The sequence below is a fragment of the Camarhynchus parvulus genome, chromosome 1 (genome assembly GCF_901933205.1).
Source record: "Camarhynchus parvulus chromosome 1, STF_HiC, whole genome shotgun sequence".
In the NCBI taxonomy this organism is placed as follows: Eukaryota; Metazoa; Chordata; class Aves; order Passeriformes; family Thraupidae; genus Camarhynchus; species Camarhynchus parvulus.
Window position 1 is genome coordinate 86554705 of NC_044571.1, and position 23982 is coordinate 86578686.

At 48.4% G+C, this 23982-nt stretch overlaps 1 protein-coding gene across 1 annotated transcript; it reads left to right on the forward strand.

The window, feature by feature from the left end:
* Positions 1 to 927: 927 nt before the first annotated feature.
* On the forward strand, positions 928 to 23679 carry LOC115907717 (alpha-2-macroglobulin-like protein 1). The gene is made up of 35 exons (XM_030959979.1): positions 928 to 998; positions 3230 to 3416; positions 3749 to 3911; positions 4641 to 4693; positions 4994 to 5014; positions 5701 to 5854; positions 6284 to 6368; positions 6924 to 7044; positions 7156 to 7273; positions 8171 to 8280; positions 8630 to 8800; positions 9249 to 9473; positions 9600 to 9663; positions 10174 to 10319; positions 10475 to 10624; positions 11445 to 11642; positions 12313 to 12400; positions 13022 to 13175; positions 13961 to 14189; positions 14541 to 14664; positions 14845 to 14966; positions 15384 to 15435; positions 15831 to 15914; positions 16276 to 16452; positions 16757 to 16838; positions 17707 to 17863; positions 18444 to 18518; positions 18675 to 18846; positions 19323 to 19537; positions 19855 to 20070; positions 20444 to 20559; positions 21212 to 21302; positions 21589 to 21657; positions 22856 to 22958; positions 23639 to 23679. The coding sequence occupies exons 1-35, from the start codon at positions 928 to 930 to the stop codon at positions 23677 to 23679; spliced, it is 4404 nt and encodes a 1467-aa protein (XP_030815839.1).
* The last annotated feature ends 303 nt before the right edge of the window (positions 23680 to 23982 follow it).

Sequence of the window (23982 nt, forward strand, 5' to 3'; positions counted from 1 at the left end):
TGGCCCTTGCTGTGTTTTAGCAGAGCACAACCAGAGGTACGCAAGCACAGAGAGAATTTGGCATCTGCCCGTGCCTTGCTCCCAGCTGAAGCAATCCCTGGATTTACTTTGGCACAGTCTGCATCCGTGTGCTTAGCACCCACGCTCTTAGACCACAGTCTGATGTAACAGGGGCACACCAGCCTTTAACCTAGCACTGACGCTGCAGATAAACCTCAGGTTAAAGCGCCGTATGTCACTGATCTGGGAGCACGTGTCAGTCTCCAAAATTAAAATGGGTTCAAGTCCAAAGTAGTGAGACAAAACCAGAAAAACAACCAAAAGATAATAAAATGCTAAAGTTCTTCCCTTCCTCCAGGGGGAAATGGGGACACTGGCAGAGATGCACGCGAAGCCCTGGGCTGGTCCAGCAGGAGTGAAATTTCAGTAAGAAGCAAATAATACCTAAGAAGTTCTACAGAAGAAGAACCATGGAGAAAAATCCTCCGACATCCCAAAGAATTAATTTGTATCCAAATGTTTCTGATGACATCCCAGTAAAAAATTGGGGATTTTTTTTTAATTGGGCCCCTGTACCAAATACAGTAACTAAGTACTGCTGCTGCCAGCAGCTGTGCTGCCTAAGGCAGACAATCCCTCTCCCGGGGAAACACCGACAAGCCTTACAGAGTCTGAAAGCAGCTGCCTCTGGTTTGTAGGCAGTAAACACTGTCGCCACCCCTTTCTCCCGCCCACATTCCAGCCACGAGCAGCCGATCTCCACCTTGGTTTTGAAGCCAAGGGAGGAACGGGCGTCTGGTCAGGGCAGGAGTTGCGTCCTCCTTCGGCTCTGGATGAGGGGGAGAAGGAAGACAGCAGGAGCAGGGGAGAAGGGGGTATTGAGGAGTGGCTAAGCTTTCCTTGGAGGAATTCGACGTACAATCAGCTATGTGGAGGATCATTTTCCTGTGGGGCTGCATCCTTCTCCTGCCTAGCACGGCTGGAATGCCTGCAATGCTGTAAGAACATCACTGCTTTGCAAATGTGCTCTGGTCTGTTAGGGATCCCGGTGGGGGTGGCAGTAGATGACAGAAATAGGACAGAAGTCTTAAGGCGAGGAGTGCTTTTCTGGAGAGGCATAATTTCTCACGTTCCCAAGGTTTTGCTTGATTTCCATGTGCCCTTTCCCCACATTCCTCCTGCTAACTGGTTCTTCCTTTAGTGCCTTTGATGTAGACCATGTATTTCAGCAAGGACTCAGGCAGAACGACTCTGCCAGCTTTCTGTATGTGCTTAATTCTGACCTTCCAATATCTCACATCTCCTACTGTGTTCCAGAATATGTTTCATTTGGGCTAAGCCTTTCTTCCCAGAAACATAGGTCACCATTTAATAGTTTAGCCAGCAAAGCTGAGTGTCTTTACAAAGTGAGCAAACATGAGCCCAAGTATTTGGTAGGGATGCTCTCGGTACAGCAGTGTGTTTGTTCAGGCTTGGCTGTCCATCTGCTCCCACCACGCCTTTTCTGAGACCTCTCTCAAGGACAATTCCCAGCACAGCTTCTCTTCATATACTTTGTCAGGAATGCAGCTCTTGTTCCAGCAGACACTGCTGTAATGTCCTGGCTTGTGAACTCGTTCTGGCTTTTTCTTGAAGGCGTTTGCTTCTGCAGCCATGGCACAAGTGCAAACAGAAGCATGACTGTGCTTGAGCAGTAGATGTTACAGTGAAAAATACGGCAGTGAGTTGTAGCTGGGTTCCCTCCTGCTGCACGTGGTGTGGTGTGCACAAGCCTAGTTTTAAAAACCTTCTCCAATGGGAGTACTTCCTCTAGGACATGTTCCATAGGCTGACAAGCTCCCACACAAAGGATGTGCCTTACTGCTGTCTGCTTGCCACTGTTACCCTCAGCATAAAGCTTTGCTTCAAGTGGAAATACCACTTCCTTCAATAGGTTGTCTGCTGTCCTGCCTGTATTCCAATTTTTTGGTAGATTTGTGATCCAGCTTGGATCTTGGGACCCTTGGATGACAGACCCAGAGATGTTCTTTCTTACTTTTATAGTTCAGAAGGCAAAGGCAAGGATGAAATGTTAAAGGGGTGTAAGAAAATGTTCCACAGTAAAAGATCATTAAAAGCAAGGAGGGGTATGGGAGGTTTCAAGCAGTGAATTTTTAGTGCTCATCCCATCCTTTGGCACAATCAGCAAGAGGGAGGTGCCATGAGTCAGCTCAAGTAGGAAAAACAAAATGTTGTTTTCATGTGTTTTGAGATCCTCAAGGCAGCTTGGCAGCACTTGAGTGTGACAGCAGTCAAAGGCTCCTGGCCAGCAGGACTTTGACTCCTTCTCGCCAGGGTGCTGAGCTCCAACTGAGAACTGCCAGCAGGTCATCTCCCTTCCTCCTGCTTTTCTGATCTTTCCAGGCCCTGCCCTCTGCTTCCCACAAAACATGCTGCTGGCTGAGCCTGTCCAGAGGCAGCGAGTGGGAGGAGGCAGTGATAAGAATTTTGAAATCTGCTTGAATGTTGGCTTTTTGTTGGTCCTAGATGCTACAGTACAGTAAAAGATGGAAACAAACAAACTATGAACAGCTTTCTGGTGTAATGGTCGCAGCTCAGAGTAGATGCAGGGATGGTAGAGCAAGCAGAGTGCAAAGAGGACAAGAGTGTCAGGAGCTGAAGTGAAGGTGCTCATGAGTCTCTGGGGCTGGGACATGAAGCTGGGACACTGGGTCCCTCACAGAGGGCGTTGTTTCTGAGCCCAAGAACAGCGGGAAAACCAGTCAACAAAACTCATGGTGGTAATGTAGTGTGGTTCAGTGAAAACATTGAAGACTTGGGAGACCTGCAAGAAAGCCAAGCTGGTGCTGATCCCTTGGGTGATGTGGGGAGGTCCCTTCACCTTATTTTCACTTTCAGTTTGTAAGGCAGTGACTTTATAATTTTATATGTGGACGCAGCATATAGCACTTCCTCACTGTCCATGTCTGCAGTACCCGTAGATGAGAACAGTCCCACCGGTGTCATGACAGTGGAGTAAAGAGACCAGAAGTCTGTTAGGCAGTACCTAAATACAGGTCAAAACCTGCCCTCTTAGAAAGTCAGTTTAACCTCACTTTTTTCTTTTTTCTTTTTTCTTTTTTCTTTTTTCTTTTTTCTTTTTTCTTTTTTCTTTTTTCTTTTTTCTTTTTTCTTTTTTTTTTTCTTTTTTCTTTTTTCTTTTTTCTTTTTTCTTTTTTCTTTTTAACAGAAACTATGCTGTGGCAATACCATCTCAGCTCTACTACCCCTTCTCAGAGACAGTGTGTCTCCAGCTCAGCAGAGAGCAAGCAGTCCCAATCCATGTGTCAGTCACCTTGCAAAGCAGAGCTGGGAATGAGACTCTGATCACTCAGTCCATCTCTCAGCTCCCCTTCTTCCATTGCACAAGCTTTCAGGTGAGGAAGATACTTTCAAGGGCTCTCACTAGAGTGGATATGGCATGAGTTCTGCTCTTGCTGGGCAGGAATGCAAAGAGTTGTGCCTTCCCATGAGGACATCTTAACTGGCCAGTAAATCTTCTGCTTCAGCCTGCATAGGTCTGCCAGTGGCCTTTCTGCTATGTAGCCCCACTAATATTTTACCCTCCTAGAAAACTTTTTGAAATGTTCTTCTTTCCAGACAAGAAGAACTAGAGCAATCCAAAAGTTATATCATAATTGTTTTTCCAAAAACCTCGGGATTGGTGAATGGGATCCATTCTGAATGATGGTTATAACTATACTTGCAGGTCCCTCCTCCTGTTGGAAACCCTGAGGAAGTGGCTTTTGTTGTTATCACAGTCATGGAAGCCAACTCAGAGTTCCAGAAGAAACAGAAAGTCCTAATCAAGCATGCAGACAAGAAGACTTTTATCCAGACAGACAAACCTGTGTACAAACCTGGACAGATTGGTATGGACAGAATGCCATGTCTTGTGAGAGACAGAGTGGTCCTCAGGCCACAAAATGTGGGGTACTCTCTAGTCCTCTGAGGACCTGCTCAGGAAGGGAGATGGGCCACAGGCTTCCTTCTAGGCTTAGAGGAGTTTGGGAATATCTCTCTCCTGTGTCAGCATGCCATATGCCACTGTCAACAGGGCTTGTGGGTTTTCCTTGATGCATGAGAAAAGATTTAGAAGCCACAGTGTTATACTCATGATTGCTCCAGGCAAAGTCATGACTGTCTGTCAGGGCTCTCAATCCCTCTCTTCCCCACAGACTTCCTCAGGTGAGGATTGCACACCTGCAGGTCCCACCACTGCCCTTGCACAGCTCGGATCACCACAGGGTTCAGCTGTTGGCCCCATGCCTTTCCACACTTTCCACTGGGATGGCCTTCACTGCAGGCAAGACTGAGTGGCCCACCACAGGCCCACTGTCCAGAAAAATGCTCTTTCCCACCAGCACAGCCAGCCTTCCCAGAAAGCCCCACACTGCCTCTCCTCACACTTTTTTTTCTAGCAGGCTGCCAGCTCCTAGCAGGGCTTTGGGCATAGGCCTAGGATTGGAAGGCTCTATCTGCTGCCCACACCCTCTCAGAGAAGCATGTGTACACATCTTTCTCAGCCATGTGTTCTTGTTATTTACTACTGAGAGCCTTGATTTCATTTCAGCCAGTCCCGTTTTCCTTTTGCTTTGTAGTCAAGTTGCGGATTGTGACCTTGGATCAGAACTTTATTGCCAGCAGTGAAACAGTAAGTCAAGAGGGAAGATGCCTGAAGTCTGGAAATGTTATGAGCTGCCTGCATGTCTTCTAGATCAGTGCTTGGCCCAGCCAGGAGATGTGTGTACAGCTGGTCTCAAAATTGCTTTTGGTGCTTACAAACAGTGTTGGGCACCACCTGCAAGACAGGAGCTGCTCATGGGTTATGAGCAGTTCTTGGGAATTGCTTAGAGAAAACTGATGGATGGTTGGGGAAATAAAAAATACCAGGGGGGTGGATGGTAACTTATCTGAAAGCATCCCACCAGTGACTGTTATTTCCTCCCCACAGCAGCGCCTGGTGGAACTGAAGGTAAAGCTCCTACTTTATTGTAAGTGATGAACTCTTCTCACCTTGGAGAAGACACAGGTTTGGAGATGGTGGTTGGGAAATATTGATGCAGAAAGTCAGTTACCTCAGGATGAATGGGAACAGTCCCATCAACTCCTCACAAAGCTCCTACTGGGCAGTGTGGCTGTACCTAGAGTTCTGCACCCTGCCGTCCCAGAACCAGCAGTGGGAGAGCACTGCCCTTCATGACTCGGCCTCAATGGTTCCCCTGCATGGAGTCCTGGATTCATTTCCCCATTCTTTCCTGGGGATTCAAGACATCACTCCCCAGTAGCTTGTGCCTTAGGCAGAATGGCTGCACAGTGACCTTGTGGGCTGTGCCAGTTCAGGTGACCACAGAGATCGCCAAGAAGGACCACTTCTTTCTCTTAGTGAGACAGGCAGGCAGTAAACAACAGTTTTGCAGCAGTCAGAGATGACAGTGCCATCAGGGAACAAGGATATGACAGATTTACTTTGTCAATGAGACAGGGAGGAAAGTCCTTTCATCTTTGAGCTTGGACTCACCTGAGCACTGCAGCTGTCCCATAGACCTGGGCTCTCAGGACAAGAGGGTATGTGGTCAGACCAGGCTCTGGTATCATGGACATCCTGCAAAAGAGTCTTTTTGCACTGGAAAATAACTAGTCTCTGCTCCACCTGCGCAGGACCCCAAAGGGAACCGAATTGCACAGTGGCTGGATGTTGCACCTGTGGGGGGCATTGTGGATCTGTCCTTCCCGCTGGCTGCAGGAGCACCGCTTGGAGAGTACACCATCAGAGTGCCTGGCCTCACACGCACCTTCAGGGTGGAGGAGTATGGTAAGAGTCTCAGGAAGCTGGTGGCAGCAGAGAAAGGTGTTCTGCCAGCCTCCAGCCCCACCCCCTCACACAGAGCTGGATGGGCCACGCAGCTGTGAACAGCTGTGCTGGTTGTGCTGTCTCCTGGGAAGTACAGCTGCCTGCCCACAGGTGTAATCGCTGACCTTCACCCAGGCCCACTGGCTTTCTCCTCCCCCATGTCCTGAGGATAGGACTGAGACACTGTCCCACAGCTGTGCTCTGGGGAGGAAACTCAAGCTGCCTGCTCCTGCCCCATTCTCCTAGCTGGGCTGTTGGTGTATTTCTACCAGGCCATGTGCTGGAACGAAAGGAGAATTTTTTTTTTCTGTAAACAGCCACTTTGGAAGGATTGGAGCAAATTAAGTCTTTCTATTCTCACTGAATTATCTTTCTCTTGCTTTCACACAGTGCTGCCCAAGTTCAGTGTCTCCATCCAGATGCCTCAGGTGGTCACCATCCTAGAGGAAAACTTCCCTCTCCACGTCTGCGGCATGTGAGCTGACTTATCGTGGCAGAAGGTGCATTTTTACTGGTTTGGAAAATGCACAGCCACCAATAACTGAGCTCAAAATGGTCTCTGCCAACCCTACCCCCACCCCAAGGGTTGGTATCCTGTCACCCTTTGCCAAGCAATCCTCCTGAACTCTCACCTTTCTCCATATTGTCTCTCCCTACTTTCTTTGTGAGTCTGAAAGCGACAGTGCATTCCCTCAATGCAGCATGTGCCCTACAATACAGCCCCTCTTCTGTATTTGTTAGTGACAGGGTTGTAGGAATAATGGCTGAGCTCGTGGCCAACACAGTGTGCCCCCTAGCCCTGCCTGGTGGGGCTGGTGTTGGCTTGGAGAGAACTTGCCCACCAGTGCCTTCTGCCTCAATCTGATGAGGCCATTTGTACTTCTTGGCCTCCTCTGCTGAGCCGATGACCCGTGAATATACTGCAGGCTGCTGGGCTGTATGGCTGCAAACCACAGGGTAAAGCTGACATTCCTCACTCCTGAGCCAGTGTTTCTGTGTGAGTGTAAGCCCTCTGTGCTCCCTTTGCCAGGTACAGCTATGGGAAGGCAGTGCAGGGCAGCGTGAAGGCCGTGGTGTGCCGCAAACACATCCGCTATAACCGCAGGTCCTCCAAAGCCAAGCGCAGTATCTGCAGGGACTACAGCGGCAAGGTGAGTGCGGGAGCACCCACCCCTCCTGCAAAAGGGAGGGAAGAGGGCAAAGGGACAGAACACTCTTTTTGCCTTCATGATTGGTTAACAAATACAATTTCATATTCCCAGACAAATGAGGACGGCTGCTTTTCCACTCTAGTGAATACAAAGATTTTCCACCGGAAGCATGGTGATAATTATGATTTCAATCTGGAGGCTGAGGCTTTTCTGAAAGAAAGTGGAACAGGTAGAAAAAAACTGATTCTACACTTCGTGGGAAATATTCTATTTTACACTCGTAAAATCTACTTGTCTTTGGGTTTTTATCTATAAGACAATTGAGTTCATCCAGTCTTGATGCCTGCTCTGGCAGTCATTTTGTTTTGACAGAGATGGGCAAGAGCTGCTTTCTCTTGTCTTCTCATCAAATTAAAGTGTGTACAGAGGTGGACCAGGACAGGCTCTCTTGTTTTTAAACCATATTTTAGGACAGTCAATTGGAATGTTACTCAGAGCAACTAGACATAACCGAGGCCCTGACTGTGTACTGTTATTAGCTCCTCATTAGATTTATCTCTCCATCCCAGATAGGGAGATAAGGTTTCTTATAAGGTTCCCACTCTCACAAGATTTTGCAAAGCCTTCCTTTTCTTCCTGCAAAGAAAATGTTTCACGGCCCCTTGCCAGAAGCAGTGACACACATTCACTTAGCAAACAACTGCAGTAACTTCAGATGGGCACACAGGAGGAGACATCAGGCTGAGAACTGACATGAGAAAGACAAGGAAAAATGCTCCCTTCTAGTGACTGCTGTGAGGAGGGAAGGAGAATTGAACAGGACAATTATGAGTTGGACCATCTTAAAGTGGGAAAGAGTGTTTGAGAAGTGTCTGACAGAGACCTCCAGACAGACTGCTGTCATTCTGTCATGTCAGAGTGTAGGAGGCACTACAGCTGAGTGTGTGTGTGTGTGTGTGTGTGTGTGTGTGTGTGTGTGTGTGTGTGTGTGTGAAATGACTCCTGAAGCTGCATGGAGAAACTGCAGTGCCCTATGAGTGATAGTCCATGCCTTAACTGAGTTTATCCAGTCTTGATGCCTGCTTAGATACTCTACTCACCTGCATGTGCTTCCTGTCTTTCCCAGGAGTGGAGTTCAACACCACTGAAAACTGCAAGGTCACTTTTGATATCACAACTCTCCAGTTCTGGGGGACCAGCTACTACTACCAGCAAGGAGCTCCCTACTATGGAAATGTGAGTGAAAAGGGAAGAAACATGGAAAGCCCAGTGGCTGGGCCTAAGCAGGTGGCAGGCACAGAAGTGCCCAGGGGTCCCCTTGTTCTGAGCTGCCCAATGCTGCCAGCACAATCCTCTGTCCCAGTCCCTCCTTTGACATATCTACCAAGAAGTTGTCCAAAGGTATGACTGCAGAATCTGTGGCTTTGCCAGATGACATGGCTGCTGCATAAATGGGGAAGGTTTGGAGAGGTCAAAATTCACACTGAGAGTCCCTTTGCAGAGAGGGGGACTGGGACTTCTGCTGGGAGGTGGATTTTCAATTCTGAGGCCTCCAGCTCTCTGATTGTTCTCTGCATTGTTACAGCTGGAACTCAGGAGTGCCAGTGGGACACCCCTGCAGAACAAGAAGGTGATTCTTACAGTGTCCTATGGGAGCAGGAAGCAGACCAAGACCTACCTCACGGATGATGCTGGGATGGCCTCCTTCGTCTTAGAGACATCAGCATGGGACAACAGCAGTAAAGTTATACTACAGGTTAGGAACCAGTTATTGCAAACCAGTCTGGAGCTAAGCAGATCATTAGAATTGAAATACATTATAAGGGCAGATCCATGCTAATACTTTTCCCAAATATACCAGATAGAAGCAAAGGTTTCAGTGGTTTGATCCAGGGGCTGATAAACCACTTAACATAGTCAAATGATCTGGCTTGCTCCCAGGGTAGCAGCAGCATGGCAGAATTTCAGACTTCAGCTAAAGCCCTAGCAGTGTACAGCTTGCTGCTCCTGTTCAGGCACTAGTTATCCCAGAGTGTGGGACAGCAGGCAAATGCCAAGCTCCACAGAAGAGGAGTGATTGAACTTGGTGTAGGTGGAAGTAGACACCCTATGCTGGGATAGTTCAGAGCCCCTGTTTAGTCAGCCTTGGTTTTGGTGTATGAGGAGCTGTAGGAAATCCTCAGACACTTTTTTCTGTGCCACAGGCAAAGTCCCAGCCGGAGGACATGAATGGTCGGAACGTGAAGGTTTCTCATGGCACCGCATCACTCCCACTCAGGGCCTTCTACTCCTCCAGCCGCAGCTCCGTGAGGATCCAGCCCGTGCAGGCAGTGCCAGCCTGTGGGGATGTGCAGCAGGTCACTGTGCACTACCACATACTTGCCACAGAGCTGGGCCACCAGGCTGCCAGAGCACACTTCTACCACCTGGTGAGTGCGGGCAGCACCAGCGAGCTCAGCTCTGAGCCCGGTCTGTGTCAGCACAGGGCCCTTTGCTGGCTCAGAAACGTGGAGCAGAGGCGCTCTCAACCCTTTGTTCTGTTCATTACCCTTTAGGTTATGGCCAGAGGGTCCCTTGTGCATCATGGCCAAACAACAGTGCTTCTTGATCCACCATCAGGTAAGGGCATCTAACTGCCAGGAACAGATTAAGGATCCAACGAGAAAGTCTTTCCAGCCTAGATGGAGAAGGAGACAAAAGAGATCTGACACTAACAGGAAACCATAGAGCTGGCACAAAAAAAAATACAGGAAATATGCTATCTTTTTTCAGTCTTTTAATTTCCTTCTCTTTTTTTTTTTTCTGATCAAATAATGAAACTGTCAGAGTTTATCTGCCAAGCAGGAAAATGCCAAAGTAACTTATGGAGTCTTTCTGGGCTCAAGTGGAAAGACTCATTTATCTTCCAAGTGCTCACTGTTGCCAAGGTGTGTCATGATACAAGGTCACTGCTATAAAAACCTCCATCCTAGCCTAGCTGTGGCCTCCCCAGAAGCAAGGCAGAATAGTTTTTATGCAAGAATCTGTACAGAAGTATTACAGAGGAAGAGCACATTGCTGCTGTAATCCTTGGATTGAAGACTTCCTTGCACCTTGCCATACTTTTTCAATTTTTCCTTCATCCTTCAGGTCAGTACAGTGGGTCTTTCAACATCACTCTGCCCATTGACCTCATTTCATCCATGGCTACCCTCTTTGTTTACATTGCCTTCCCTGAGGGACAAGTGGCAGCTGACACCTTCCGTCTGAAAGTCTCCAGCTGCTTCAGGAACCATGTAAGCAGTGCACAAAACACAGAGGGGCAGGTAGGCTGGAGGGTGGCTAATGATCTGCAAACTGGCAGTAGATATGCAGCAGAATCCCATAGCCACAGCTTCCCCTTTCCACCGTCTCTCAGTGTCTGCAGTCCCCCTTTCTCCTGCTGTTTCAGGTGAAGCTTGGCTTCTCAGAAGCAGTGGCTCTCCCAGGATCGACTGTCCAGGTCCATTTGCAGGCTGCACCAGGCTCCCTGTGCAGCATCCGTGCAGTTGACAAAAGTGTCCTTCTCCTGAGGCCAGAGGCTGAGCTGTCCAGGGATAGTGTGAGTCACTCCAGTGCTGACCTTTGCTGGCTAATAAGGCACGGTGAACATACCAACAACTGCTTGAATGGCGACAGGGCATGGTTTAATGAGAAAAAATGAGGGCCAACATCAAACACCAGCCAAATTTCCAGTGTCTAGAGGGTGTATTCTGTTAGAATAACCCATTGTCGTCCCCAGCTACAGCCTGAAGTCACATCCTGGTTAAGCTTACAGTGCTTTACCACAGTGGCAAGAAGAAGGCAAGAGACATCCATCTCCTGAACTGATACATGGCAGTGCTCTGAAAAAAAGTCATGTTAAAAAAAAAATGCCAAGCATGGGGTAGGCTCCATGTCTTTGTTCCAGGTCACGTGAACCAGACAGTCCTTCCATTCACAGAGTGGGCTCTAAGTGGTGTACTGGCAGTGGAAGGGCTGCTTTTCTCCTCTAGACCTTGGTTTAAGGACACCTGAATTGCCTCTTTACACTGTCTTGGTGGATCCAGGATGTGTCTTCAGTCAGACAAGAAGCTGTCCAATGTTCCTCCCATGCAGGGAAGGTGTCCTTAGTGTTTGCATTCAGTTCGCAGGTACAATTATTAAGCTAGAAGTGGCCACAGCTATGCAGCCATATCCCAGAGGGGCTCATGTTCTTCTCTGATGCTATGCATCCAAAACTTGTGGAGGCTCTCCATAAAATTCAAAACCCCTTGGAGCTGGGTTTTTGTGACAGGCAGGACCTGAGCTCAGCCTCTGAAGTCACAGGAAATCTCTGGATAGAAATGAAAATCTTCCCACCTCTCACACTGACCTGTACTGTTTTCATTCTCTCTCTACAGGTATATAATATGTTCAGCTATGCTCAGGAGCAGCTCAGCACACTCACAGATATCTACAGTGACTACTGCACCATCCACAAGAGCCCAAGAATCACTGGTGCCTCTAAGACCACCCCTTCACCAGGAATGATGTCACCGTTCCTGTACGACAGATACTCTTATGCAGTGTCCCAACCAGATGTTTATGAACTTCTGAAGGTAAATCTAATTTCCAGAAAGGCTGAAATATAAGAGCTGAGCCCTTTTGTATCCCAGGGCAGCACTGGGTAGCTTCACAGACTGTCTTTCCTGTAAATGCTGGTGACTTCACAATCTGAATTTGCCAAGTGTCTGAACTAAGAGATCAATGACACTCAGTCCTCCCAGCATATAAATTCCCATTGATCAGGCAGATTCCTAGAACCCAACTCCCCACTGGTCCTCTTTAGACTTTCTATGGATTGGAAGCAGTGTGGATTGTCAGCCTGTGTCAGAGAAAATTGGAGGTTGGAGAAGCAAAGCACCTGAGAGAAAAGGGGAGCCCAGGGAAAGGAGAGAAAGAACAGTAGAAAGGAATGTCAGTGAAGGATAGAGAAAAGTCTGGCTTAGGGTGGGCAGCAAACTGTGGTGCCAAAATTATGACTTTGTGTACAGGCATGCCCATGCAAGTGGTCATCCCCACAGTCCTTTGGCATGAGGACCAGGCTCTGGGAGCAGGACAGTTCTTCTTCCTTGTCTGATATAAATTTGCAGGTTGTGCTGAGGTGCACAACCTGCAAACAACACAGAGTAGCTGTGATATGCTGGGAGGAGGGAGAAGAGACAGACCCTCGGACACACCAACCCCTCCACAGAAATACACCTCCTTTTCTCCCCTTCTTTCCTCCAGAATGCAGGTCTAACCTTTTTAACCAGCCTTAAAATCAAGTCTCCAATTGAGTGCCGCACCCAGACCACTTTTGACTACGACTACATGTGTACATGTCCATTTTTCCTGCTTCTTTGGAGAGCACGGGTAACATATAGGCTGCACATGGGCAGCTGAACATGCAGTGTGCTTAGGAGCTGGGGATGGCTTACAGGCATGAGTGGGAGGCTGTACAGGAGCTGTGCTCCTCAGGGAGAAGGGAAAAGCCCTGCAGGAGTGTGTGTCCAGAGCACTGGAGGGGCAGAGAGGTGGCTGCAGGGTTTGAACCTGTTTGGAAGCTTCAGCTGGTAAGCAGGAAGATAATATGGTCAAGAAGGGAAATGGGGCATCTCTCTCAGGAAAGAAAATCTGTTTGTGAAACTAGGAAAGGTCTTTTTGGAAACCAGAGAATGAACCAAGATTGGCACTGGGGAGTATCTAGGCTTTTCTGCAGGGAATGAGAGCAAAACTGTGAGCAGGTAAAATGTCTCATGGGGGGGAGCACACGCATTGGAATCCCCCTGGCCTCCTGGGTAGTCTTGTGGAAGACAATAATGAGGTTGAGGGCATTTTGGAGAGGACAAGGGGCTTTGGGCTGGGAGTGGGAGGAAAGAACTGAGCTTTTCCTGGCTGGACTCTATCCTGGTTTCACAGTTGCTCTGCCTTTAAATGAATGCTTGTATTCCAACAGCTTTTGATGAGCTGGCAGACCTGGAGAGCTTGTACTCAGAAGCAGATGCTGCTGTTGAAGCTGCTGAGGCAGAGCACACCGAGCTGGGCAGCGAGTCAGCGCCAGCACGTACCTGGTTCCCAGAGACATTCATCTGGACTCTGGTTCCCATCAAGTGAGTAATTACAGGCTGTGGCTCCACAGGCATACAGACTTTCTGGTAGAAAGTAGAAGGAATAGGCAGGAGCAGAGACAGGGATTGTTGCCTTCTGTGCACAAAGTAAAACAGGGAGGTATGAAAAAGTGGTTAAGGACAATGGAGTTTTGGTTCAGTTCCTGTCTCTGCTTGAGGTTTTCCAAATGCTTCTAGGAATTTAGCATCACACACTCTTGCAAGATGTAAGAGGCCCCCAGAGATCCACAGCTCAACATTCTACACAAGGCAGGTCCTGTTAGATCAAGTTGTAGTAAAGCACTCTGTATCCCTAAGGATGGAGATTCCTCAAACTGCACTTCCATGTTTGACCACCCTCATGGTATTTTCTTATGTCAGGTCAGAATCTCTCACATTCCAGCTGTGTGTTACCTTTTGTCCTGTCAATATGCAGCTCAGAAGAGACATGTTCCATTGTCTCCACACCTTCCCAATAGGAAGTTTCACACTATATTCCATAGCACAGACTGGGTGTATAACACAGACCCCTGTGAGCCCTCTGTGCCCACACAAAAGAAGAATTTCAGGTGCAGCACTGCTCAGAATCAAATTTTGGGTTGCATTTCCCTCTCAAGTCATTCCTTGCCCACCTATTTGCTATTTTTCCCATACCTCTGTCCTACTTGCCAGGAATCCCCATTCCTTCATGTGCACTTCGATTTCATAGTCTGAATTTCTGCATTTGTCTTCCCAAGAGAAATCTATCCAGGGTGGGGACAACCTCTTCCACTCTGTGTTCTCCTCAGTGATTCAGGGACTGCTGAGCTAGCTGTCACAGTACCTGACAGTATCACAGACTGGAGAGCCATGACCTTCTGCACCTCGGAGAGCCATGGCTTGGGAATCTCGGAGACCACCAGCCTGCGGAGCTTCAAGCCCTTCTTTGTGGAACCCACTCTGCCCTATTCTGTTTTCCGGGGAGAGTCATTTCCCCTGAAAGTCAAAGTCTTCAGCTACCTGAAGCAGTGCATGGCGGTGAGTGGCTCCCTCCAGGATGCTTTGGAGCAGAGGAATGTGTGGGAACTCCTTTACTAATAGAGACCCAAACAGAGGGGCTGCCTGCTTAGGCACTCGGCAAAGGACACCAAAGAAGTTGTTCAATTTAGTTCCATCACTGACCAGTTTATCCCTCCCCAGAAGCCAAACCTTACAAATGTGTATTGCATGTCCATGGGACACTGCTGGTGTCCCACAGCTACTGCAACAGGCCATCAAAACACTCACCCCTGACTTGTGGGATTGATTGTTATTTGAATCAAGGACCTGAATGAAAAAACACAGCAGCAGCAGCTCTGTATCCTGAACTCCCCTTTTTTTCACCTCTAGCTCCAGCTTAGCCTAATGGACTCCAGGGATTTTGAGTTTCTTCATGAAAATGTCAGGTTCACTCTTTGCCTGTGCCCTGATTCAGCAAAAACATTTTCCTGGGATGTGAAGGCTACAAAATTAGGTAAGGGATCAAGGAAGGGGCAGGGGTGGGAAGCACTGGCAGAGCTGCTTGAGGAAGCCAGAGATGGGCTGGAAGGGAGACTGGCCTTCTGTGCAAAGCATGAGTGAGCAGCCCAAGGCTGAGCGAACTGAAGCGTAGGCATAGATGTGCCAACCAGCCTCCTGATGTTTTCCTTTTTAGGGAAGCTGAATTTCACTGTTACTGCTGAGGTGGTGGAGCAGGAAGATGTTTGCACAGAGCGTACAGCAGTTGTGCCAGAGTCTGGAGGGAAGGACACAGTGGTTAAACACCTGCTGGTGAAGGTCAGGCTGCACTGCAGGATTCTGGCAAGGCTCGAGCTGGGTTGGGATCAACACAGGCTGGTGGGTGGCTCTGGAAAGGAAGAGTCAGCTGGGGAGGTGGGCACATCTCTCAGGGAGACTGGTCAAGGAGCGATTGATTCTAAGGGTAGATTGGACTGGAGCTCCTGCACTGGATGGGACAGAAATGTCAGAACTGTTTGCTGGCAGGGCAGTGGGGTCAAAGGCCATGCAGCAGCTTAGAAACCTGCTTCCCAGTACAACTTCACTGTTGGCATGGATATCTCTGCTGTCTGTGTGAAGCCCTTTGCCAGGGCCCACGAGGATGGAAAAGGTGCTTGCACAAAGTGGGGGTGCTGCACAGCTGCTCTCTGATCTTATCGCTCTCCCTTCTGAGCTGACCAGCCTTTTCCCCACCAGGCAGAGGGGCAGCTGGAGGAAAAGACCCACACCTCACTCCTGTGCCCTGAAGGTAGGTGCAGAGACCCCCAAGTACTGTCTTACTGGGACTGTGCTTATGCACAGAACAAAGAGATCAAATGGAAGCAGTGTGGTGTTTGAACAACTCTAGGACTCTCTGGAGTGTGTAGGGAACAGAAAGTCAGGGATCTTGGAGCTTTTATGGGCAGGCAAAGCCATTCAGCCCTACCCAGTTCTAAAAGTTCCTGGCAACATCAAGCCACAGCCTAACCATAACACAGACCCTCATCTGTGGGTGGCTGGATCTCTGTCTGGTCCTCTCTTTTGAATGCTGATTTCACCAACTGATGAGGTGATCCCAGACCTGTTTACACCCTCTCCTGGGGGACACCTGTGACTCTGCCATCTTCCTCATGCCTGTTGTTCTGATGTTTTTGCTGTTTGCAGGAACTTCAGCTTCAGAGACAATCTCTTTCACTATGCCAGAGAACACTGTCCTTGGATCAGAGAGAGCCCACATCTCTTTCTTAGGTGGGTTTTTAGAAGAGTCTTAGGAAGTAATATTTTTCCATGCACATGTCTTCTGGTGCCACTGTGTCTTCTTTAGCAAACAAAGTAATGAAAGGGAATATGTACAGCAAGGTGTGGTACTGTCTTCCAGAGCAGTATCCTGCCTGTCCTGTACAAGTGGGACTGGATGGATGTATAATTTCACCAAGCCAGGGGAGAGACAGCCAAGTAGCAAATCACAATTCCTGCAGTCTGTAGACATCACATGAGCAGAGGTGAACTGAGATCAGTCCTAGCAGGTTACCTGGAGAATCTGTGAGACCAGAATTGTTTTACGTGCAAGAATGCATATGGCTCCCAAAGCTGTGGTTCTGTCCTACAGGTGACATTATGGGAACAGCACTGGACAACATAGATGAGCTTCTCCAGATGTCCAGTGGCTGTGGTGAGCAGAACATGGTTCATTTTGCCCCAAATGTCTTTATCACACGATACCTTGAAGAAACAGGACAGCTGACTCCAGAAATCAAACAGAAGGCCATCGGCTACCTTGAAAGCGGTGAGTGAATTCCTACTTGTTAAGCTGGTGGTGTCCACCATAGTACTTGTGTGGAAGGAGCCTCAGCAGAGGCCTGGGGCTGAGCAGGATTTGTGCAGCATCCCTTGCCTGGCATCATGGTAATTGCAGCAGTGTAAATCAGGCTAGTGCATGTCAGCAGAACGCACAGTACACAGCACCCCATTGCTAAATTCCTCAGAGATAATGCTCTCTGTAATGATCAGCAGGATTGGTGGGGCAGGTTGGCTCCTGGAGAACGGGACAGGCACACAGCATCTTCACTACCCCCAGCCTCTTCCTGCAGGATATCAGCAGCAGCTCCTGTACAAGCACACAGACGGCTCATACAGTGCCTTTGGGGAAGGAAGTGAGCCAGGAAACACTTGGTAAGCAACCATATCCAGATGTAACTGAGGAGCAACAGTTTGACCTGGTCAGGCTCAAGCTGGCTTGGTTTTTGGTCTGGGGAAACAGAGGCAGTCTGAAGGTGTGGAGTTTTGAACAGAAATTACTCCTGAGACCTTTTGGAAGGTGTAGTGGCTTAAGCCCAGATGGAAATTTACACCACACAGCTGTTCTCTCAACACCATCCTCATGCCAAATCCAAAACATGGCACTGTAACAGCTACTGAGAAGAAATTAACTTCACTCTAGCTGAAACCAGAGCAATATCCATCTCTTACTCCATAACATTTATGTCATGCCAGGTTTCACACTCCCCAATATGCCATCACTTTCCCTATTTTCCCTATTTATCTGTTTTGATAAATATACAAAATCTTCCTCTTAGTCTATGGGACACCTCTGTCAAATGTGACAATGAGCTAACCTGAAGTACCCCTCTTGGATTGTTTGTTCTTGAGCACACCAAACAAGACTGGTTCTGAAAACTTGGCAGCAAAGCCACCTTCTTTACAGGTTTTCAGAATGCTTGGTGCCCAAACAGGATTGGGAATGGGTCTGAGTGAGCTCACTAAATGTCAGCCCTCCAGGGCAACAAAGCACCCTGTTGGAATTAGCAGAGCTCTGAAGGCCTGAAGAATTGAATTTTTTCTCTCTTGCTGCACGTGGCTCTGACCTCAGGCTTCTTGAGCTCATGTGCTCTGCTTCCAGTTCTCCATCTGCACAGGGGCTGTGGCCTGCTGGTATTTCTACAGGGAGAATGTAGTCGAAGGCAGAGACTCCTGTCTCCTCTTAGAGACGTGCATCAAGTGACAATTCAGTTCTATATCCTCCTTCCTTCCTTGGCTCTAGGCTTACTGCTCTTGTCCTGAAGACCTTCAGCCAAGCCCAGGACTTCATCCACATAGATGAACAAAATATAAAGGATGCTGCCAGTGCCCTGATTAAAAGTCAGACTCCATCTGGCTGCTTCAAGAGTGTGGGGAAGCTCTTCAACAATGGTCTGATGGTATGACGTGTGTCAGTGGTGGTTCATTAGGTACCTCAGAGCTCCTTCACTCTCTGGTCCAGTTTGGGTGCCAAAAACAAATGAACTCTGTTGCAGGAGGAAGGCTCTGAAGTGCCCTTGGGTGACACTCAGGGTTGCCTAGTCACTGTGGCACTTTTTCAACTTATGAATGATGAAGGTTTGCATTTGATGATGTGCACTTGGGAACTGAAACAGTGCCTGCCCTACCTCTATCTCAAGGGCTAGGACTCCCACCTTGGAGCGGGCTTGTGGGAACATCACTTCCTCCTGGCATTGAAATCTGCTACTGAAAATCTTACATCTGGGAGGAGAAAGGGGAGTGTGCTCAGCAGGGGGAGGGAATCAGCTACCCAGAGGAGACTGGGGAGCCCCGGCAGAGAAGTGCTCTGGTAAGCAGGACCTTTAAAAGTGGATACCATTCATGTCACTTCCATAGGAGAAGGAATAGAGCCAGCACTGTCGCCTGTGCTGGCATTTGCTAGGGGACCAGAAGGCACTGGAAAACTTTCCCCTCTTCCTTCTCATAGCATCCCTCATCTGTGTTTTGTGGTGTCTGCAGGGTGCAGTGGAGGAAGGCCTGGGGCTGAGCTCTGTGATTGTGATAGCTCTCATACGCTCAGGGATGCCTCACTCCGTGAGTATCGGCAGCAGGAGTGGGATGCGTGCACAGCCTCTCACAGGCAGTGCCTGGGCTCTGCCTTTGGTTTCCATCCTCTTCTGCACACGTGAAATCTGCATTCCCTTCCCAAACACCCTGCCCGTAACGAGAGTGCTTTCAATTGTATCCTAGGACCCAGTTGTGGGGAAAGCTCTGAAGTGTATAAGGGACCTGGTCCATGCTGATACTGGCAGTCCCAACCTCTACAGCCTGGCACTGGCTGCAAACGCCTTCGCAGTGGCAGGGGACAAGGCCCTCAGGCAGAAAATCCTCAAAAGACTGGATAAGGCTGCCACAATATCAGGTACCACGGACTCTGGGGCAGGAGGGAGGGCCACTGGCAGAACTGTGTGGAAATCCCTGGGTTGAACAACCATTGGAATGGAGGGAAGGAGTAGAGGGGGGCAGGTACTGCCAGAGCTTTGTGGGGAGTCCAAGGCTTGGCTATCCAAGCCTCAGTTTGCCAAGCTGTCCCAGGTTATATCCACACTGTGAGACACATTTTCTCTATGGATAATCTCACAGTCCTGGCCTCCCAGTCACCCAAACCAGGGAAGCTTCACGGATATAGTGGAGCTCCTCCCCAGCCTGCAAGCCAAAGGTGTTGCTGGGAAAAGCAGGGTGTGGGGAGCAGACGGGGAGCTATGCACATATATCTTGTCCAACTGTATTATGTCCAATGCACATGTTTGTTTAGTACCTATATACAGGGGCTAAGTAGAACTCCAGGGTCACTAGATGCAGCTACACACTCCATTAATGTTCCCACTCCACCTCTAGATGACCAAATATTCTGGAGTCAACAGTCCAAACAGGAAGAAGATTCCCTATCTTGGTATCGGGCTCCATCTGTTGATGTGGAGTTGACATCTAGTATCCTCATGGCTCACCTTACAAAGTCAAGTTTGTCATCAGATGAAATCAAAAAGGCATCCAAGATTGTGTCTTGGCTCACCAAGCAGCAAAACCCATATGGAGGTTTTGCTTCAACCCAGGTAATCCCCTTGAGCCATCATCATTATCATCATCATCATCATCATCATCATCATCATCATCATCATCTTTGATGCTGGTTTTTTGAGAGCAATGGGTTCTAACAGCCCATAGTAAAAAAATAAAAATTAATAAATTTTAAAAGGGTGTATGGTTTTACAGATCCTGGGAGCTATGGATAATCCCATGCTAAAAGCCAAAGGGAAAAACTCAACCATTATTGTGCTATGGCTGCAGTATGAGGGAGGAAAAGGCTAAGGTCTGGGCATGCATAGGAAGCAGGAATCCCACTTTTCCTGATGTTTTTCTCTTTCCTCAGGACACAGTTGCTGCTCTGGAAGCCCTAGCCCTGTATGCAACCAACATCTTCAGCAAGGACAGTCCTGATCTTCAGGTTTCTCTCACTTCCAAGGGGTTCAGCCAAAACTTCCGAGTAGACAAAAGCAATCGCCTCCTGCTACAGACAGTGGAGCTGCCAGCCATTCCCCAAGATTATACCCTGCATGTACAGGGCCATGGGTGTCTTTTCCTGCAGGTAAGCCCAGCCAGGAAGAAAAATTCTGTCTGGTGAAAAGCCTTGAAAGCCAGAGAACATCTTACTTTGCTACTTAGCCAACCGTGAAAACAAACTGCTGTAGTAACTTGCAAGAATCTGGGCTTCAAGGCTGGCTGGGGTAACTGTGATCCAGCAGGAAGCTGGATCCCCAAATGAAATCTGGATCATGTCCATCCAGCCAGAGCAGCTCTTCTCCTCCAAGAAATCCATCAGGAGCAGTGCAGCAGAACCTCTGCTTCTGCCACATGGTTTTCTCGACACCAATACAAGACAGCTGAGTCTAGACAAGAATACTCTCCAGCAAAGAAAACCCTGCTATTCTCTGCTATCCAGCTTCTTTCTGTCCTGGCAGGCCATCCTGAGGTACCACATCCCTCCCCTGAGGAGCGAGGCCACCTTTGCCATGTCCGTGCAGACGGAGTGCACCGTGCCTGACGCCACCCGCTTCCCTGTCACCATCCGTGCTCGGTAGGAGACACTCAGCTGCCCCTTTCCTCCCCCGTGCTGAGAGGCTTCTGGCACCACACCAGTCTCTTGCTGGCAGGGTTCCCCTTCACTCCTGGGGTCCAAGTGCTGAGGTGACCCCGCTGTGCTCTCCCCAGCTGGGTGAGAGGCACAAGGCCCCAGAGGGGTGGCTCAAGCTGTAGTCCTGTCTTGTCCCCTGCCCCTCACCACAAATCCTCCCAAGGTCTGTGGGTCTCACCCCTGTCTAGGGTTAGGTCTCAAAACACTAATGATGTGAAGGTCCTGTGGGACTGCCACGTACTCCTAAGTGTTCCCTCCTCTGCTCCCGACTGTCACACCACTCTCCTCTGCTGTACTCCCGCCTGGCTTGGGACAGACCTGCCAAGAGAACAGGCATAGGATGTGATATTCTCTGCCATGCCTAAAGAAGGTAACACCATAAGGCTTCCAAGGAACTTATTCTCCTTGGCACAATTAAAAGCGAGATCAAGGGAAGCACAAAGATTTATTACAGTGCAGAAACAGGTATGCTTACAGGAAAAACACTGGAAAGAAAGGCACATTCCTCCACCTGAGTACCAAAGCTGGGCTGGAGTATCTGGAGATCATGGCTCAGAAAGTAACATTAGTGCTGTCCCCTGGGTTCCTGCTGCAGCTACACAGGGAACCGTGTGTCCACCAACATGGTCCTGATCCAAGTGGAGCTGCTGTCTGGATACAGCCCCGTGGCCGGTTCACTGGAAGAGGTGAGACCATGAATTTGTGTCCAGCTGGGATGGGAACAGTGATGGATGTCCATCATGCAGGACTGTATGCTGAAATGTGATCATTCCTGTGGGCAGAGAAACAGGTTATTTTCTTCCTAAGAAATCCTTATACTCAAAGTGTCTTCCAAGCTGCACCTTGCCTTTCCCTACCTCAACAGCTTCCCTGGCCATGTAAAATATTTGCCCATACTCTCACAAGGACAAACACCCCTGAATATTTCTGCTTTTTATTAAAGCCTTTCTGATATTTTCCCCCTATTTTCAGCTAAAGAAAATGCCTTTAGTGAAGAAAGTTGAAAGCAAAGCTGACCAAGTCGTTCTCTACCTGGAGGAAGTGAGTGTAATTTGGGCTAACATCATCATTAAAGGGGCTATGGACTGACAGCTTTTATTCTTGTTTACTGGTTTCACTACTATTTTAACTATCCAGAGCTGTTGTTCCTGCATACCAGCCACATTTGCTGATATAGAAAAGTGTTAGTTGCCAGTTGTTCATCTGTAGAGCAACTTATAGGGCTACTTAACTTGAGTGAAACATGGCAAACTCTCATGTTAAGCCTACATCTGTTGGCACTGTTAAGTGACTTTTGAAAGTCCATATATATGGTGCCTGGTTAGGACTGAGGAGTAGTAATAAGATCCATCTAGCAAATCCAAGCAAACCTGCAATCTTAGAAAGCGCTTAAGCAACCTGAATGCAGCAGAGAGCATGCAAGATTGCTCATGGATTTTGCCAAGACCATTTGAAACTAAACCAGATGGTTGTGTGAACAGAAGTGCACGTTCCACAGCCTCATGAATCAACAGATTAACAACCACTCCAGCCTTTTTTCTAGCTCCATGAATACCTAAGCAGCACCAGAAATGAGACCGGGCATGTATTTAAAACTCCAAGCATTTCTAAGGAGCATTTCTGTGATTCTTCATCCTCAGTTTCTGTCAGTAGGCTAAGCTAAGCTGGCCCCATAGGAGGTGGGTTAGTGTCACATGGATGCATTAGGCTTGCAGAGCTGCTGCTTTCATTACATCTACAGCACAGAGCAGAAAATACAGAGAAACATTTCAGCTCAAGCTGCCACGTAACACAAGGTGCACTGCAAGCAACAGCAGGTCATGTAACTACTACCCTACAGCAGATGTTGGTCCACAGCTTGTATTTGTCTGCTTAATGATGAGGGTTATGTGAGACTGGAGAATATGAACTGAAGTCACTGTGAATAAGAAAGTAGCCACTGAGGCCAGGTGCATGAAGGAGCTCAGAGTAGAGCTGGATGGGAAGGTGGGTTTGGTGGGGAACACTAGCACACCATTTAGGTAGTGCACACTGACTCCGTAGGTTTTGATGTTCCCCGTGAGCTGAGTTAAATTTGGTGACACACAATGGGAAGTAAAAGATGTTTCTGAGATGGACTAGAAAGCAGTGTTACAGTGGTGAGGTCTCCACAGAGCCTGAGTGCAAGTAGGTGAAAGGGGTTGTCTTACAGGACTTTTCTGTCCCTCTCTGTTTTTAATCCTTGCATTTTTGGTCTTAGCTGACTAGACAGCCTCAAACCTACACTTTCCTGGTGGAGCAGGACATGCAAGTGAAGGATCATAAACCAGCCAATATCAAGATCTATGATTACTATATGCCAGGTGAGCTCAGATGCTGTACTGCAAAAACCACCCAAAAGTACTTCTGGAAAGACAACTTCTAAATTTTGTTGAGTCTAAGACAATACCATCTATCACCTCGTTATCTGACTGTCCCTTAGAAGCTCTCTAGGCATGAACTTAACCTGTTGGTGTTCAAAATGGTAGGTCCTCCTCCCTCTGGTGCCAGAACTTGCAGGCCTGAAGCTGGTGTGTAGAACCACTGAGGGTCTGGCTCTCCCAACAAGAGTGGAGCAAGAAGCTGTGCTTTTGAGCACTTACTTCGTGGGAGACAGAAAAGGCAGAAGGACCATACTGGGGGGATGACTCAGAAGAGTAAGGGCCCCCTTAGAAGAATAAAACCAAAACCAACCTGTCCTCTGTTCTGTGGGGTTCCTAGTGGGAAGAAAAGCTAGAAATGTGTCAGGGATTGCTATTTGTTGAGAAAGTGTGGAACTCACAACTGTGATGGAGCTCTTTGAGACTTGCAGCCTCCTGCCTTGGGTGAATCCTGACCAGCTGCAGAGTCAGGGGCACACAAGTGGTTTCACATGTCACATGGAGGGGAGTTGTAGCCTGTAAATTGAGGGAACACCTCTCCTAGGAACAGTGGCTCAGTGCTGGATTGCTTTCATGGGTTTTTGACAATGTGTCTCACCAGTACTTTCTTTCTTGTCTTTCAGAAGAAACTGCAGTGATGAGCTACAGTGTCCCGTGCAAGTGAGGTGAGGGCCCAACACCTCTTTTGTTATCACATGGTCCTGAAGAATATGGAAGGGGAGGGAGATGCAGGCAAAGGCCCTTGCTCAAGAAACTTGTCAGACTGCAGGTCCAGGGTAGAAAGCAATTTGCAATGCCAAGTAAGGGTGAGTTCCTGTACCCCAGTGGTTAAACTGAGGGAAAGACAACTGAAGTAGAAGATTTCATGTTACAAGATCATGACAAAGCTGGAGATATGTTCCAGAAAACAAGGACTGCATATACCAATTACTAGCACCAGTCCTGGCCCTTTGCATCAAATACACTT

Bases quoted from the DNA above. Each gene is read 5' to 3' on its own strand.
- LOC115907717 (XM_030959979.1), top strand. From the start codon at position 928: ATGTGGAGGATCATTTTCCTGTGGGGCTGCATCCTTCTCCTGCCTAGC. The intron at 15,915-16,275 runs GTGGGTTTTTAG...TCTGTCCTACAG, and splicing joins AGCCCACATCTCTTTCTTAG to GTGACATTATGGGAACAGCA. The intron at 20,071-20,443 runs GTAAGCCCAGCC...CTGTCCTGGCAG, and splicing joins ATGGGTGTCTTTTCCTGCAG to GCCATCCTGAGGTACCACAT.